This window comes from Taudactylus pleione, unplaced genomic scaffold, assembly GCF_031769625.1.
Source record: "Taudactylus pleione unplaced genomic scaffold, aTauple2 ptg000040l, whole genome shotgun sequence".
In the NCBI taxonomy this organism is placed as follows: Eukaryota; Metazoa; Chordata; class Amphibia; order Anura; family Myobatrachidae; genus Taudactylus; species Taudactylus pleione.
Genome location: NW_028284442.1, coordinates 7,175,269 through 7,190,596, shown reverse-complemented (window position 1 = coordinate 7,190,596; position 15,328 = coordinate 7,175,269). Strand labels below are relative to the sequence as shown.

General features: G+C 41.9%; 1 protein-coding gene across 1 annotated transcript in view; it reads right to left on the bottom strand.

Annotated features, from left to right (window-relative positions):
- The window catches only part of PTPRQ (protein tyrosine phosphatase receptor type Q), a 388,123-nt gene that overhangs the window by 177,666 nt on the left and 195,129 nt on the right, over window positions 1-15,328 (bottom strand). Inside the window, exons 24-25 of the mRNA XM_088455386.1 lie at window positions 10,711-10,839; window positions 9,119-9,265 (exon numbers count right to left, since the gene is read on the bottom strand). Of these exons, the coding sequence (XP_088311512.1) occupies window positions 9,119-9,265; window positions 10,711-10,839 (276 nt within the window). The remainder of the gene's footprint in view (window positions 1-9,118; window positions 9,266-10,710; window positions 10,840-15,328) is intronic.

The window sequence follows — 15,328 nt, the reverse complement described above, 5'->3', positions numbered from 1 at the left end:
TGTCAGTTATGTAAGATATTACTAATTTTAATGTTTGTATTCTTTATGTAGTAAGCGCAGAGAGAGAGAGAGAGAGAGAGAGACTGAGGTGTGGCACTCAGGTCTTGACAAACTGACATTGCTGCAGATCAACGTTTCAGTGTTTTACTGTCTTCAGGATCATATCCAAGACAGTAAAATACTGAAAACTTGATCTTATGCTGCCATAACAGTGACAGTTTGTCAAGACCTGAGAGCCGCACCTCAGCCCTTGCTTATATGCATTTAATGTGAAGGCACCATGCACATTTGCGTGCGTTTTATTGTTTTACTGGACGCTGGAGTGTATATATATATATATATATATATATATATATACACTTAATGCAGAAAAATTTATGGAATTGCTGATTAGTTGCCCCTTAATGTGAACTGCAGTCAGATTATATAGCGGGAGACAGAGAGTTTTCTCAAACCTGTAAAAGTGGAGGTCTTGCCCATAGACCTCCACAATCATACAATTGGATTCACATTGTAATCTCTAAAATTTAATTTGTTTATAGTAGTATATTCTGTCAAATGATAGCAATAATCTGATTGGTTTCTATGGGCAACACCTCTACTTTTGCTCTTTAGAAGGTTTGATAAATATCCCTGATCCTTACATCTGCCAGTATGGAATTGAGCTATTCCATACATGTAATATGTACATGAATAAAAAAAAGCATGCTAAAATGTAAAGTATAAACAATAATCTGTTCATTGTTGGATTGCTACCTTTGCTCGTGCTTAGGCCCACTGACTGTCCCTTCCTCACAATCCCACACAGAAAAGGACCATTAAAGGGGCTGCAAACAAAGGATATCACTTCACAGCTCTAAATCAGCACAATTAGAGTATCTCTTATTTGCATTATGGCTATGCAAAGAGTATAGACACTCATTTAGGAGATCACAAGTACAGTAGGACTAAGTCCTATATGAATACATGCCACTCTTAGACACATAAAACTTTTAGAGAGCCACCATACTGTGCTGTCCTGCACCAAACACAGACCTAATGATGTGTCAGGCTCCGCCCTGCTGCTTTCCAGGGGAAATAAAAGTGTTGATGCTAATCACCACAGTAGTGTACAAAGGTCAATATCACACCACTGTGTCAGCTCATCCTGATAAACAATTGAAAGCTTGTTGGACACCTCTAAATAACAGGTCTATGTGAGGACATAAGCTGCCATTGCCGATCTCATGGTCAAATAAGTAATGCTGTTATATACAATTGAGGTAGGATTAATAATATAAAAGCTTACATTGGAAGTTTGTCAAATAATGAAGGATATTATGTTTTTATTTGTCTGTACTTTACCTCATCAGTATGAACACTTAAGGAATAATGTAAAAAAATGGTAAAATGTGTTGTGTGCTGTAACACATAGGGACATATTCAATTGGCATCAAGATTTTTACATTAAAAATTACAGCAGCTATTGCAGGTAATTTTTCATTACCACAGGTATGCGTACTCCTGATTCCCACACTTTGAAAATATTTGGTTGTGGCAATTTTTCCTGTAAAAAATTGCCTGCTGGAAATTTAAAATAAAAAATTGGGGAACAGCCTGCACCCTAATAAAATTTAGTACATTTTTGGGAACATTATAGATGACTATTACTGTCTCAAATAAAAATATTTTGTGCTTTTAAAATCCTGCAAATGGCTGATTTGTGCATTTAAAAAGAAAAATTAAAAAAAGCTAAAAGAAAATTAAATGAATGCAAACTAATAAAACAAAAAAGTTCAAAAAAAGTAAGAAAATGGGTGATTTTGGGGTATGTTGAGGACAATTTATTTATTTTTGAATAATGTAAAAATATAATAAAAAGCAATTTTTTTTTGTTTAAATAAATAATTTAATTCAATTTGGTGTGCATAAAAAAACAAAAAAAATTGATTTTGGGGTAATTTGAGGCCACTTTTTTTCATCCCAATAATGATGTGCAATTATTGCCCCAATTAAGGTAATTGAAAACTTCCAATTGCTTAATTAGTCATTAGGGGAGGGGGTTCAAGGGGTTCTGAAACAAAGCCCAACATTTTTACCTTAAAATAAAAATGTATCTTGACTTTGGACCTGCTCTGAAGCTGCAAGAAAAAAACTGCGTTAATTCCTTTAGAAATTAGCGTGGCTCAATTTCTCATGACCAATTAAATGTGAAAAACCTTGCAGCTGCAGGAAAATCCCATGCACTGCAAATAATGTTGTATAAACTAATACCTGAAATTGGAGCTTTCCATCCAGGTGAAGGATTTACACCATATCATTGGTGAATGATTACAATCTCTCTACCATATGATATGGTGACTATGCTATATTTATCCTACTGCAATCTATATCCTGCTTTGCTACTAACATTTGCTGCAACCTGCTTATAACAGTTATGACACCGTGACTCCATGAGCTTACTTGATAATATTTGAATATATTTGGATTTATGTAAATCTATGGAAAATATTTTTCTCCTATTTTTAAGTAAAATTTTTGGGTCAACCTATGTTCATCGCTTGTGTGATATCATCATATTATTTTTTTGTTAAAATTGGTGTTTTATATAATAAAATATATTTAAAAATTTCAAACCAGCAGCTACTTTTTAGCACCCTATTATTGTTTGCAAATTTTCCCATTTTTGTAGGTATCCAGAGTGACCTACAGTGTAGAAGCATCAATTTCAGCTTAAGCAATATCGTTATATATTAATTATAATTACATTAATCGATTATTTTAGCTCCCACATTTTGGTGTTAATAAAGAGTTCGTACATAGGCTAAGTTTAGTGAAGGATATTTCAATGGAATTGTGGATTATGCATAGAGAACTCAGGTCATGCATGTGCAGTCAGCATGTGTGACCTGAGTCTACTGAGCTACTTATGAAGCAGTGCTAGGAATCATGAAACCAGCTGATTTTTGGAGCAGCTGTCCCCGCACTAAAATTTTTTTTTAATCGCGGTGAGTTAGATACTTAATTTTCGGGGACCATCTGGTTAATGCTGCTACAAAGCCCTTCCCTGGTATACGTACGTGTCTTAATCTGCAAGGACTGAGATACCCACTCGCAGTGTCTATAGAATCTGCATTACTGTCTGGTGCACCAAGGCGCAAATCCAAGATGGCCACAGCAAGCAGCATCATCTCTCCACCTCCCGGCACTGGCTTATATTAGCCAGCACAAGGTGACAGGCCTGATTATGATGATGCATATAGAGCAGTGAAGAGCTACTGAAGACTATAGAAGAAAGCAGAGGCAAAAGCAAGACCTGGACTAACAGCAGCCATTGCAAAAAAGCTTAAGCAGGCTGCTGTGACCCAGGTGAAGCTCAAAGAGCCGACGCATGAAGAGGGGGCGGTGAAGACTACTGGAAACCCTGGTGCAGTGGTTGCCTAAGCACTAGAGCTCAAGTAGGCCACTGCTCTCCAGTTGAAGACCAGTACACAGACGCTGGAAGCTCTGGGGTTGCGGAGGGTGCCACACCCCAAATAAAGTTTCCTAAAGGCCCTGAGAGTGCTGGCCTTCATGTGAAACATGTGGAGACTCAGACCCTGTGAGGGCAAGGCTGAACCAGAACAGGTACAGCCTAAGACACAGGAACAGGTAGGACCCCAGTGGGGATCTTGTGTTTCATTTACCTTGCACTGAAGGCCCTATTCACCAGTTGGGGTATAGGCCCAAGCCACAAAGGGCATTAGGCCCTATAGCAATTATTGTTGGTCCCTTGTTAGGTGGATTCAAGACCCAAGTCGCTGAGGGCACAAAGTCCTATATAGCATTCCTCCTGGGCCTTTGTTAGGCGGGTGATAGGCCCAAGACACTGAGGACACTAGGCCCGGAATCAATTGTTATCAGTCCCTGGACAGTGGGCCCAAGTTGCTGACTGCACTGTGCACTATATAATAGTATTGTTATTTGCCCATTGCTAGGTGGATACAAGGCCTGAGCCACTATGGGCACTAGGCGCTATTGTGTAGGCCCATTAATAGGTTAGTGGAGGATAGATTGTGGACAAGTACCTGCTTGTGTTTGTGACATGGTTTGGTATAGCTGCATGTGTTTATGCTATTGTTTACTACCTATATTGTTGGGGATAAAGCAGTAGTATGTAGTTGGTAGGTTAGTATATTACACCCAGCCTGTGTTTGCCATTGATGTTCCACCGATGCAGTTAGAGTGGTAGGGCCCTGATATCTCTTATGTAGTGAGACTGTTGTGGGAGGTACACTCTCAGGGAAGGAGTCAGTGTATTACCACTGTGTGAACAGGCTGCATTGTTGTGCTTTTTGTAGGTCCTGAAATTGTGACCATGCGTCCCATCAAGGTGACAAGATTACACCCAATGAGCATATACAGTACATGTTTTGTCCATTAACCCTGCAACCTTCCTTTCAGGTGATTTCCATCATTTGCTCTAAGTGCTAAGTCTGAGGTCAGGTGTGCCATTGAACCTAGTGGAGGCCATCTAGACTTAGCATGTTTAACTTCCCTTGCAGGGTCTGTGATCAGAATTTTCTGCCCGCACCGTCTGCGGCTGACCTGCGTCCCAGGACCATCAACCAGAGCTTCATCGGCAGATTGAAGTTGAGAAAGAGTGGAGCAAGGAAAGCGCCAGACTACACCATCAGTGCAGCAGGCTCCTCACCCCTCACAGGGCTGCAGCCGATGTAGTTCCTAAAAGCAGACTCTTTGTTTTGTAAGCATGCGCTGGGGACCGCTTATGCACTTGGCAGTGCAGTCTCCCTGCAGGAAGAGTGCAAGAGCTGATGCTGGTCCTATGGCACTATGTACTATCTGAAGTAAGAAAAAAACCTTGGAAACCCTGCTTTCATGGTAAGTATGATTTGGGGGATATTTATTGATACTTCTAAAGAGTACAGGGAGAAGTTGCCCATAACAACCAATCAAATTCTACCTATCACTTTATAGAATGCACAAGATAGATGATTGTTTGCTATGGTCAACTTCTCCATTTGTCTTCTTTGAAAGCTTTGATACATCCCCCCGTTAGGGCGTTATGTTCTCTGCTGAGCAGCTACAGAGCTGTGAGGTATAACAGAAGCCTGGCAGTGATTTCACACAGCACAGTCTGATATATTGGCACAGACATTAGGAGAGTTATGCTGCCAGAATAATTGCTTCCTATAGTATATACCTCACTCCTCCAATTTGGTCTGCAAGAGACCTGCCCAGGTGACAGCTCACATTATATATACAGTAGCCCGATTGAATATTTTTTTATTATTTTCAGTATATTTTTTATAGTATATTGTGCGTAAGGAGTGATGCAATAAAGTTTAAAAAGAAAAGCAATTGCTAGCACCGGCAACTGGCTGACTTTAACCACTTACCTAACACTAACGCATGGAATGCAACCTATAGCTGGCACGCTTACATGCCATGCGCCCTCGCCATCCTGCTGCATCCCCCTTCTGTTATGTAATTATGTTCTGCACATGTACAGTAATGGTGGGGGGGGTCATCTATTGGCCATGTGGCAGACGTAGGGGTGCCCCACAAAAAGTTATGTTTTGCCTGAGGAGATGAATACATTAAAAAGAATACAATTGTAGATACAGTAACTCATGGGTAGAGGGGCACTAAGACAGTGGGGGCCCTTTGGCACTGAGGATGGAGGGGGTCTGTCACTGGGATCTATTACCAGTTGGGGGGTGAGGGGTGTTAAGGTTGGGGATCTTTTGCCACTGTGGGGATGTTAGCCCGGCGGATGTTATACCGATGCCGGAAAGCAGAATAGCGGGATCCTGACTAAGTTACGTTTCTAACTATCCCTAACCCTCCCCCCCCAACCCTCCCTTAGGGGTGCCTAACCCTAACCTCCTCCCCTGGTACCTAATCCTAACCTCCCCCCTAGCGCCTAACCCTAACCTCCCCCGTAAGTGCCTAAACCTACCCCCCTTCCTGCAGCCTAACTCTCGGGGGGAGGGGGGGCTAACCCTAACCTCCCCCCTGGGGTGCCTAACACTCCCTTCCCCTAGCCTAACCCTAACCCTCTTAGGGGGGTGCCTAACCCTAAGTCCCCCCCGGGAGCCCCTAACCTAAAAGCGGCTTTCCGCACCCGGTGCCTGGCTTACCTTTGTTCGGTATGCCGAGCGTCGGGTTCCCGGCGTAGGTATGACAGGCGTCGAGATTTTGACGCCTGTCATTAGTCCCCTACCGGGATTTGACAGTCTTGAAGCCGCCGGTCGGCATTTCGACTGTCAGCTTCTTGACTGCATCCCATTTCCGCTGGGGGATGGGAAGTTATTTTACAATAGGAGCCTATGGGGAGGGTACCCCCAGGTATATATTTTTTAAATAAAATATTTAAATATATTTTTAAAAATACATCTTAAACTTTATTAAATTTAAAAAAAAACATACATTTCTGGCCAATTTTTGGTGAAAAAAAAATCATCAGTTAAACTTTGTCAATTTATAAAAATCTAAACTACAATGGCTGCAGTGAGTAAATCTACTTACACAATGGCATTAAAATTCTGTGTTTAAGATGTGCTTTTAACTTGTAAAGCACATGTAAAGTAAATGTGTGGGAAAAGAAAAATAACTGTACCAATTAAGAAAGTGTATCTTTATGCACATTGTACAATCATCTTGCATTGCAACAGTTTTTCTTTTGTAATGTCTCTTCTTGCATGTCAGTGTGTCTGAAGCAAATCCATACATTTGAAAACGTACTTTCTTATAAATTGTAAATGCAATGATGTGGTTAAGCAGTGTTTAAATGCTCAATACACATGTGTCCTCATACACGGTCGATCTATTCGCAACAAAAAGCCCTTCTCTGCGCTTCAGGTCCCGGGAAAATCGGTCACAGCGAGCATCTCTTTAATTGAAAATGTGCATCTTATTTGTAAAAATAAAGCAACTTGGATCGTTAAAACTACATTTCTAGCTTGCACTTATCAATTTGATAGGCAACACTTGTACATCTGTGTGCGAATAAGTTTGAGGGGCCTATTCATCATAACTAAAATTTGTCTGGAGCTAATTAGGTTTAGAACTCGCATGGAGTTCTACCTAATTACCGGAGGAATTCATCATTCCTCCTCTCCATAACTATTTATTTAGAAAAGCTGTCATTTTTGCGATGACAGCTTTTCAGGAAATAGATACTTTTCCCTCTCTACTCTAACTTACCGCAGCTGGAATCCGTGCTGCGCATGCGCTGTTACATCCATAAAACGCACTGCCTACAGCTGTGGTAATTCTTTTTTTTTTTTCTAAACTTTACTATGTTCTGCCTGGAGAACATGTGTCAGAACAGCCACCAGAGCCAGAGGAGAGACCAGGGAGTGCGGAGGGAGCGGAGGAGGACCTTCCCACGCTGACACAGGTAAGTGTCACCTACTATACGCCACTTCACAGTGGCGGATAGTAACTCCATCAAATTTTGAAAATGTATAATTTTCGGAGTTTGATGAATAGCCTAATTTCCATATCCCCATACTAATGTATGGGGAGTGTGGAAATTAACGCAGACGGACTTAACCAGGAGATATCAGTGATATCTCCTGTGTTAAGTGTCTTCATGAATGCTAAAATAACGGTAATTAAGGAAAATGTCCTTAAAAACTTTATTTTAGTGTTGATGAATAGGCCCCTGAATCTGTTTATGAAGTGTTGTGATTCAGCGGCCGCTGCTTCATCTCACGCCATGTTCCATTGTGCTTCACCTGCAACTTTTTTCTGTGCGGTTAAAGTCGCAGCCCAGCGTCTCTAATAAAGTTTAAGTGGTGTTTCACTTCGTCTCTGGTGTGAATAAGAAGCAAAATGTAAAAAAAAGACGGAGCGCTATACCTCTCGGAGCAGCTCAGTCGCACCAGGCATCCCATGCCGTATGACGTATGGATACTAGGTGTATGAGGACATATCTGTATACCTTGTTTTGCTGCAGGAGCATGTTTTCCAAACCCATCAAAACTAATATGTCAAACATTTGTAAAAAAAAATGCAGTTTGAATGAATGACTTCAATAATAAATGCATTGCAAACACTGATTATGTGCTAGACTTTACCCATAATTTCTTGGTACAGGTTGAATATTGTATCTATTGGTTATATATGGAAATGCTGGTTCTGGCTCAGAGCATTTACACCAGTGATAGGATATGGACTCCAACATTCAATATGACGGCACATTACCCTGAATTTCAGTTGTAAATAAAAACAGCCCCAACATTTTTCAATATTTTTGTGCACATAATCAAATTTCTAAACAAATGCAATCAATATATCAAAGTTTATAAAAATATTTCTGGTGGCTCTGGGGCATGTATTACATATATGTAACCAGGTGACAGGACATTGCAAAGCCCATATGAACTTTGTTAAACCATAATATAATGCAGTAAGGTTTGCAAACGTCCCACAAATTGGGGTCATTTAACATGTCACATGTCAGCGATCCGGCGACGGATCGCTGAATATCGATGGTGGGCGATTGGAAATTTCCGATGGGCATAGGAAATTTCCGATCGCATCCCTGCATCGCGACGATCCGTCACAGATGTACAGTATGGGCACCTTAAGAGCCTCTTTTCTTCTAAGATTTTAAAAGTAGGTAGCAGGACAGAACCATTTTTACCACATCTTATAAGATGGGAGCCGGCAGTATCATATTTATCACAAAGTTTCTCTTTGAAAGTGTATTACTAGAATAGTTTAAACCTTTGTTCAAAGTTCATAAAAAATGTATAGGCAAGTCTGTAGTAAATGAAAACATCATAGTGAGCAATGATGGGACATGTTCTGGTATATACTGCCACCATGTGGATATCATGCAGATATCATTGCTCATAGTCCAGTTTTTGGGTTAGTTTGCACACTAATAAGGGAAAATTGCTCAGTGCCATTAACATGAAAATAATAGCAGTACAGGTTTATCAAAACAAATTGTTACCAGTGGGGGTTATTTTGTTTACTTTTCTGCACTGTACTTCAACACACTTATACCTGTTTCGTGCATAAGAACGACACAGAATCTGTTTTGCTGCAATACATGGTCTATTTTCCCACATTATATATTTCAGCAACAAATGATAAACTACTGTAACAAAGCCACAGTTACCTTCAGCTGGAGTGAAAACAGATACATTGGATCTGGGCCCAACACCTGCACTTGTTTCTCCGCTGATGTACGCATCGTAGCTTGTGAAAGGAGTGAGGTTCGTAAAAGTAAACTTGAGATCTTTTGTGCTGTTATCCAAAACCCGACCTGATGGGAAAAGTATTCAGTTTGTAAGTGAGGGAAATGTTTCACCTGCCCATTTTTAAGTGCTGCAGTTGATAGTGACTCTTTTTTCAAAATGTTAAAAAAGTTTGCAAGATTAGATAATGAATATAGCTACATTGGATTAGTAAAAGAGAATCTGTATGCCAGCCTTCAGCTAACACAAAAATAATTACAGCTAGACAATGTACAAAGCGCTGTTCTAATGAGTGATTATGGATAAAACTAACCTTATCAACATTACATTATGCAAACACCTTTTGATGTTTGATAATGGTTAAGAAAATGTTTCAGGTTGATACACATTTGAAAGTTCTGCAGCTGAAACAATAGTGATTAGTTACCTTGTTTATACATTTTAACTGTTTAATTACTGACTTTTCTTTTTCAGTATCTATACCCTCCATAGCACAATGCATAGAGGATATTACTGGCTAAGATTGATCAATGGCAGCATTTCTCCTGCTCCCTGAGACCTACGCTGCCTACTCATCCCTATTGGCTCTCTCACCCACGCCTGCACAGTGTTTGAGCTGAACTGCTAGGCTAAAGCATTAGCTTTGACTTTCTTGATGTGGAGTTTCTAACAGAAAGTTGGGAACTGCAATCCAGCAAAAACATTTAAGCAATGGTAAAGTGTAGGTATCCATTTCAGTTTGCCATAGGCTGCCATTGCCTACCTACCAGTATTGGTCACACAGAATATCAATCAAGTGTACATGAGTTGAAAGTCGCACAACAACCCATTTCTAAGCAGTGAAAGAAAAGAGAGATGCATAGAGTCCACTGACTTCTATAAATTTGTGCCAAATGCCATTGCACTGCACAGATAGGGCTGATGAGTTTACTGTATGCCTGTTTGCAGAGCGTTGCTTGTATGTGTTTACTCTGCACATAATCCTGAACCAAGAATACACAAGTAAGTACCATCTAGAGTCATATACATTTTCATTTGTGGCTGAAGGGTGCTATAATGGGAAATACTCACATAGACAATGCATAGTGAGGGCGTACCAATGGATTTGCCTCTTATATAATGTAATGTTTGCACCAAGGATATGGCTATAGCAAGTGCGCACTAACGGATGATGGCTAGGAATCATCGTGTATGTATGGGGGGGTGGGGCAGCTAATGCAAAGATGAATACAACTGTGCGTACGGGAGAATATAGGCATTTAGATCTGTGTACACAATAAGGAAGCAGTTTGGTTGACTTGCATTAACCCCATAGGGAATACAGTAGCTTTCAGTGGCTCTAAATGAAGGTACAGTAGTGCAGTGCATTTACTTAGATGTAATTTAAGACTACAGGAGTGTGTTTAGGAATTGTTGGAAACTAAGCTCCCATTATAAAATATTATTCCATACAATTTAGCAATTTAAAGCAATGAACTAGTATTAGTAAATAAAAATATTAATTATTACTTACCAACAGGTCCGTACAATTCAACTTTGTAACTAAATTTTCCTGTCACAATTGTTGGAGCATCCCATGTCACTGAAAATGATCTAGCAGTGATATTGCCCTTAACTAGATTTTGCGGGGGGTCCTCAGGCACTGAAACAGTAAAGCACAGTTTGACTCATTAGGATACAAACATTGGGCAAATAGACACGTCCATAACCCCTAGATGGGACAGCGCTTTTAAAAAACAAAGGACAACAAATAGACTTCATACTCTGCTTGTTCAGAAAATACAATGAGCATTTGGATATACAGTACTGTATAAACAAAAATTGTGTAACTCCTTCTGCTGTGAGTACCACCATTACTCAGCACTGCTCCTACATAATCAAACATATGTTTAAAATGCATTAAGCCAAATTTCTACCTAGAATAAAGAAAGTCAGTAAAAGAAGTCAGGGATTGGAAAACATGAGTGATTACCATATGCACCTGTCATTGGATTTTTGTACTTCTACAGATATTACTCTGGCAACTAAAGTACTAGGGCCCTGATTCAGACCCGCTCGCTGCCGCTGGCTGCTTGCTGGGTCTGTGGGCGTATTTTTTTTTTCTCCGGCCGCTCGCATAGCTGTGGGAGACCACCCACAGCTTGTGCGAGTGGCCAGGAGACCATTGTGATAATTGCGACCATTGGCCTTGCGACGAGACCCTGCGGTAGGGTCTAGGCTTCCGCAAGGCTGTGTGGACTCCCTGCTCTAATAGAGCAGGAGTCCACTACTGACATCAGTAGTGATGTCAGTTAGACCTCCCAACAAACGTCAGGCATTCCTAAGGGAACGCCTGCGTTTGTCCAGCCACCCCCCTACCCGCCCACAAAACGTGGTGAGCTGTCACTCACCATTGACAGCCGCCCCGTCTTGTTGCGAGCCCTGTAGCGACTGAACTTCAGTGGCTCAGCGGGGCTCGCACATTGGCCGCTTGCAAGCGCACGGCGCTTGCGAGCGGCTATGAATGAGCTCCTAGGTCCATAACCCATTAAATTACGACGAAACAGGTTGCGCAGATCCCTAATTGCAGCAGAAAATCTTTTCAAGGTCCAGGATAAATGATTTCAGGACAAATGGTATTAAACCTAGATATTCTATTTGTGCAACTAAGATGCAGAAATCAGAACTGAGGCTAGATTTTGGTGAACAATGGTTTCTAATGGCAATTCACTGTCATTTGCTAGTTAATCAGTGAATTGCATTTTGCCTTGCAGTAGTTTTTAAATTCAACTTTTGCACAGTTAAAATGACTGTGTACCACTGTACAAAGCAAAGAATGCCAATAATAATGCATTTTATCCACCCTTTATCTCATTTTAATAATCTTATTGAGTAAATATAAGAATTTTAGCACTTGTTTGCAAAACTAAGGCTGGGTACACACCTAAACGACTGGCAATCGTGCCGATGTTCAGGGCGATTTGCCTTCACCCTGGACATCGCATGATTCCTGGTACACACTGCACAATTTAATGAACGACGGAATGATTACTTCTTCCGTCCTTCATTAATATGTATGGCGCCGCATGCGATATCGTGTGATTGACTGTGCAGCACAGCCAATCACACGATAACGCATGCGACCAGCGGGAGTGCGCAATTGTGCATACACACTAGGCGATATACACCATTTGTCGTGCCGATACGCCAAATTGTGCAAATATCGTCCTGGTGTGTATGCACCCTAAGTGTGCTCCTGTCAATAGCAAGGAGCACCCTTACTCTGCACAACTCCTGTCGCTATTGAGTTTGGTGAAAATATGGGTATGCCAGCACTGTTATGTTCTGGGTTGTTTGTGGACCCGGGGTGGTAGCAGGAGCGATCACAGAAGCAGATTTGTAAATAAAACTGGGATTTTTAATAAGTGCTTGAGTAGACATATAATGTGGCAGAAAATAAAAGTCCAGGAATAAATAAATGTGCACAAGAGTTCTGTGGTGGGAGCAAAAGGGTTAATGTCCAAGTAGAAACAATTAGAGCTGTCCAGGTGTGCAGGTAGTGAAACTGAAAATAATCAAGCCAGGTTTGCAGGTAGTGAACTGAAAATAATCAAGCCAGGTTTGCAGGTAGTGAACTGAAGCGCAGGATGTCAGCAGGCTCAGGCACTCAGGTATGGGCAAGGGTGATGGAGGAAGCGGGGTAGTCCAGTGGGAGCTAGGAGCTGACAGGCAGACTGGCAGACAGCGAATTCACAGGAACAGGAAAGCACAGAGAACTCCCTCTCAGCTAGGCTGAGATACACGTTGCACTGGCAAAGAAGGAAGGCACTGACCCTTCCTAAATACCCCATGCCGTGCTGTTACTGGCCGGAGGGAACATGTGACTCACCAGGATTGGCCAGCCGCATCACATGGCCAGAAGGCAAGATGGCGGCTCCCATGCCAAACGGAACGGAGACGCCAACAGGCCTCACCAGCGCAGAGTGACAACAGGGCCGCACAACAACGCGCGCGCCAAAGCCCCCCGCCAGACACCAGCTCCGCCACCAGACACCCCGCGCCACAACGACCTCACAGGTAACACCCGCCTAGCGCCATGCTGAAATACCCTGGCCGTGACAAGCACATAGCAAGGCACATGACGCAAAAGAGGACAGTACCACCACCTAATGACCATAGAAGGGAAGAGATTACATCTCTTGGTCATAACTGACAGCTGTTAGAAGGAGGAATGAAAGAGCGCGTAGGGGGTAGGGAGGTTGGAAGAGCCTGTATGCACTGATGTACTGATTGAGAGAAAGACTGAGAGAGCCTCCATTAGAGGGACCTTAGCCGGGGTGGGGCTATCACAGCGAGGGTCACTGAGAGAGTCCTCCTAAAAAAGAGTAGCTATAAAACAAGATACTACTTGAGAGAGAAATCAATATATACATCCGATAGAAGTAAAAACCATAGACTAAGAAACATCATGAATGAGAGACCCATCCTGAGAGAGGCTGCTCCATGGGAGAACACAGCACAGGGAGAGGGATAGCATGTACATTGCACTGACTAAGGTTTTACTAGTATCAGCACCATCTCAGAGACTATTGTTGCATATGCAAAGTATAGTGGAGATCTCTCCCTTAACATTGGGGCTAAACATGTTTAAACAATCTTGATAACATGCGATTTCCAGTGTACACACTACTGAATTATCTGTTCCTATGTGAATGATTTATGTCCTTAAGACCATCAAAGGTCATGTTTTTTAAATGAACTATGTCGAACTAAGGGCCTGATTCAGCTTTGGGAATAGTTTAAGATATAGCAAGTGACTGTCGACCTGGACAAACCATTTTGCAATGCAAAGGGTGCAAATACAAACTTTGCAAGTAGGGCAAATCCTGGCTGATTTAGCTTGTAGCCCACAAATACTACACAGCTTTATTTTTACACTGCAACTTAGATGTCAGTTTGGACACACCCCTCCCACATGTAAATCTCTCTGCACATTTTAGATCTGTTTCACCTGCAGTGCAGCATGGTTTTATCAAGATGCACAGTCACTTGATATATCTTCCTCTATTCCCAAAGCTGAATCAGGCCCTAATGGTGCATACACACAGGACGACTGTCAGCGATATCGCTGAACGATCTCCTGGGTGTTCTGGATGATCGATATCGAACATCCAGCACACCACCAACCCACCAGCGACCCGCGATCAACGATTCAGGGTCCCTATAGTAACCTGGTCGATATCGACCAGGTTGGCCTGCATGCATGGGCGATAGACAATATCGTTATCGTCCATGCGTGCCCGCACATCGCAGGTTGTTGGTGGGTTGGAAGGGACCAAAAAATGCACGATATGAACAATAACGATATGATCGATATCATTATCGTTCATATCAAGCATTTTAATCGTCCCGTGTGTACACAATACAAAGATGTGCATGATTGCTTATTGGGACTGACAAATGTCATGCTGTAGGCCAGGTCAGATGAGCAGATCCAACATATTTTCAAACAATTATTGACCCTGTGTGTTGTGTACACATTGTGCAATAATCTGACCGAGCAGTCGAAAATTGCATAGTGTGTACCTAGCTTGAGGGTGTGTCCCTTGAAAGTTTATTAAAATTTGTTAAGTGGCCTCCCAGCTGAAATAATTATCCATGCCTCATCTACAGATATGTATTTTTATTTGGAAATAGCTGGGATACTCGGCATTGCCCGGGTTGAAGACTGGACCCTGAAGTACACATGTAGCCTTTACATTGTCATCGCTTATAACCTGGACAACTGTGCAAATTAGGAGTAAATGACGGTGTACATATGCATATTCTCATATCGTTTAGAATGAGGTACAGGAGCAGACTGATTTACGGAACACAAATCTGTATAGCATCCAAAATCACTTGAGTTTCAGAAATCACTGCAGAAAAGAGGGGATGATTCAGCTGCAGAAGGATATGCTATCGCAGCTGCTAACACACCTTTGTTTTGGGAAATGGAAGCCATCACTGAACCCTCCCAACTCAGAAACGGCAGCAGACTGTCAATCACTGACAGTCTGCTGCCAGACTGCGTGCGGGATCACAGACCTGTACTGCACATGCGCAGTACGGGACAGGCGCATGCACACATTCCTGATAATATGCAATCTGTG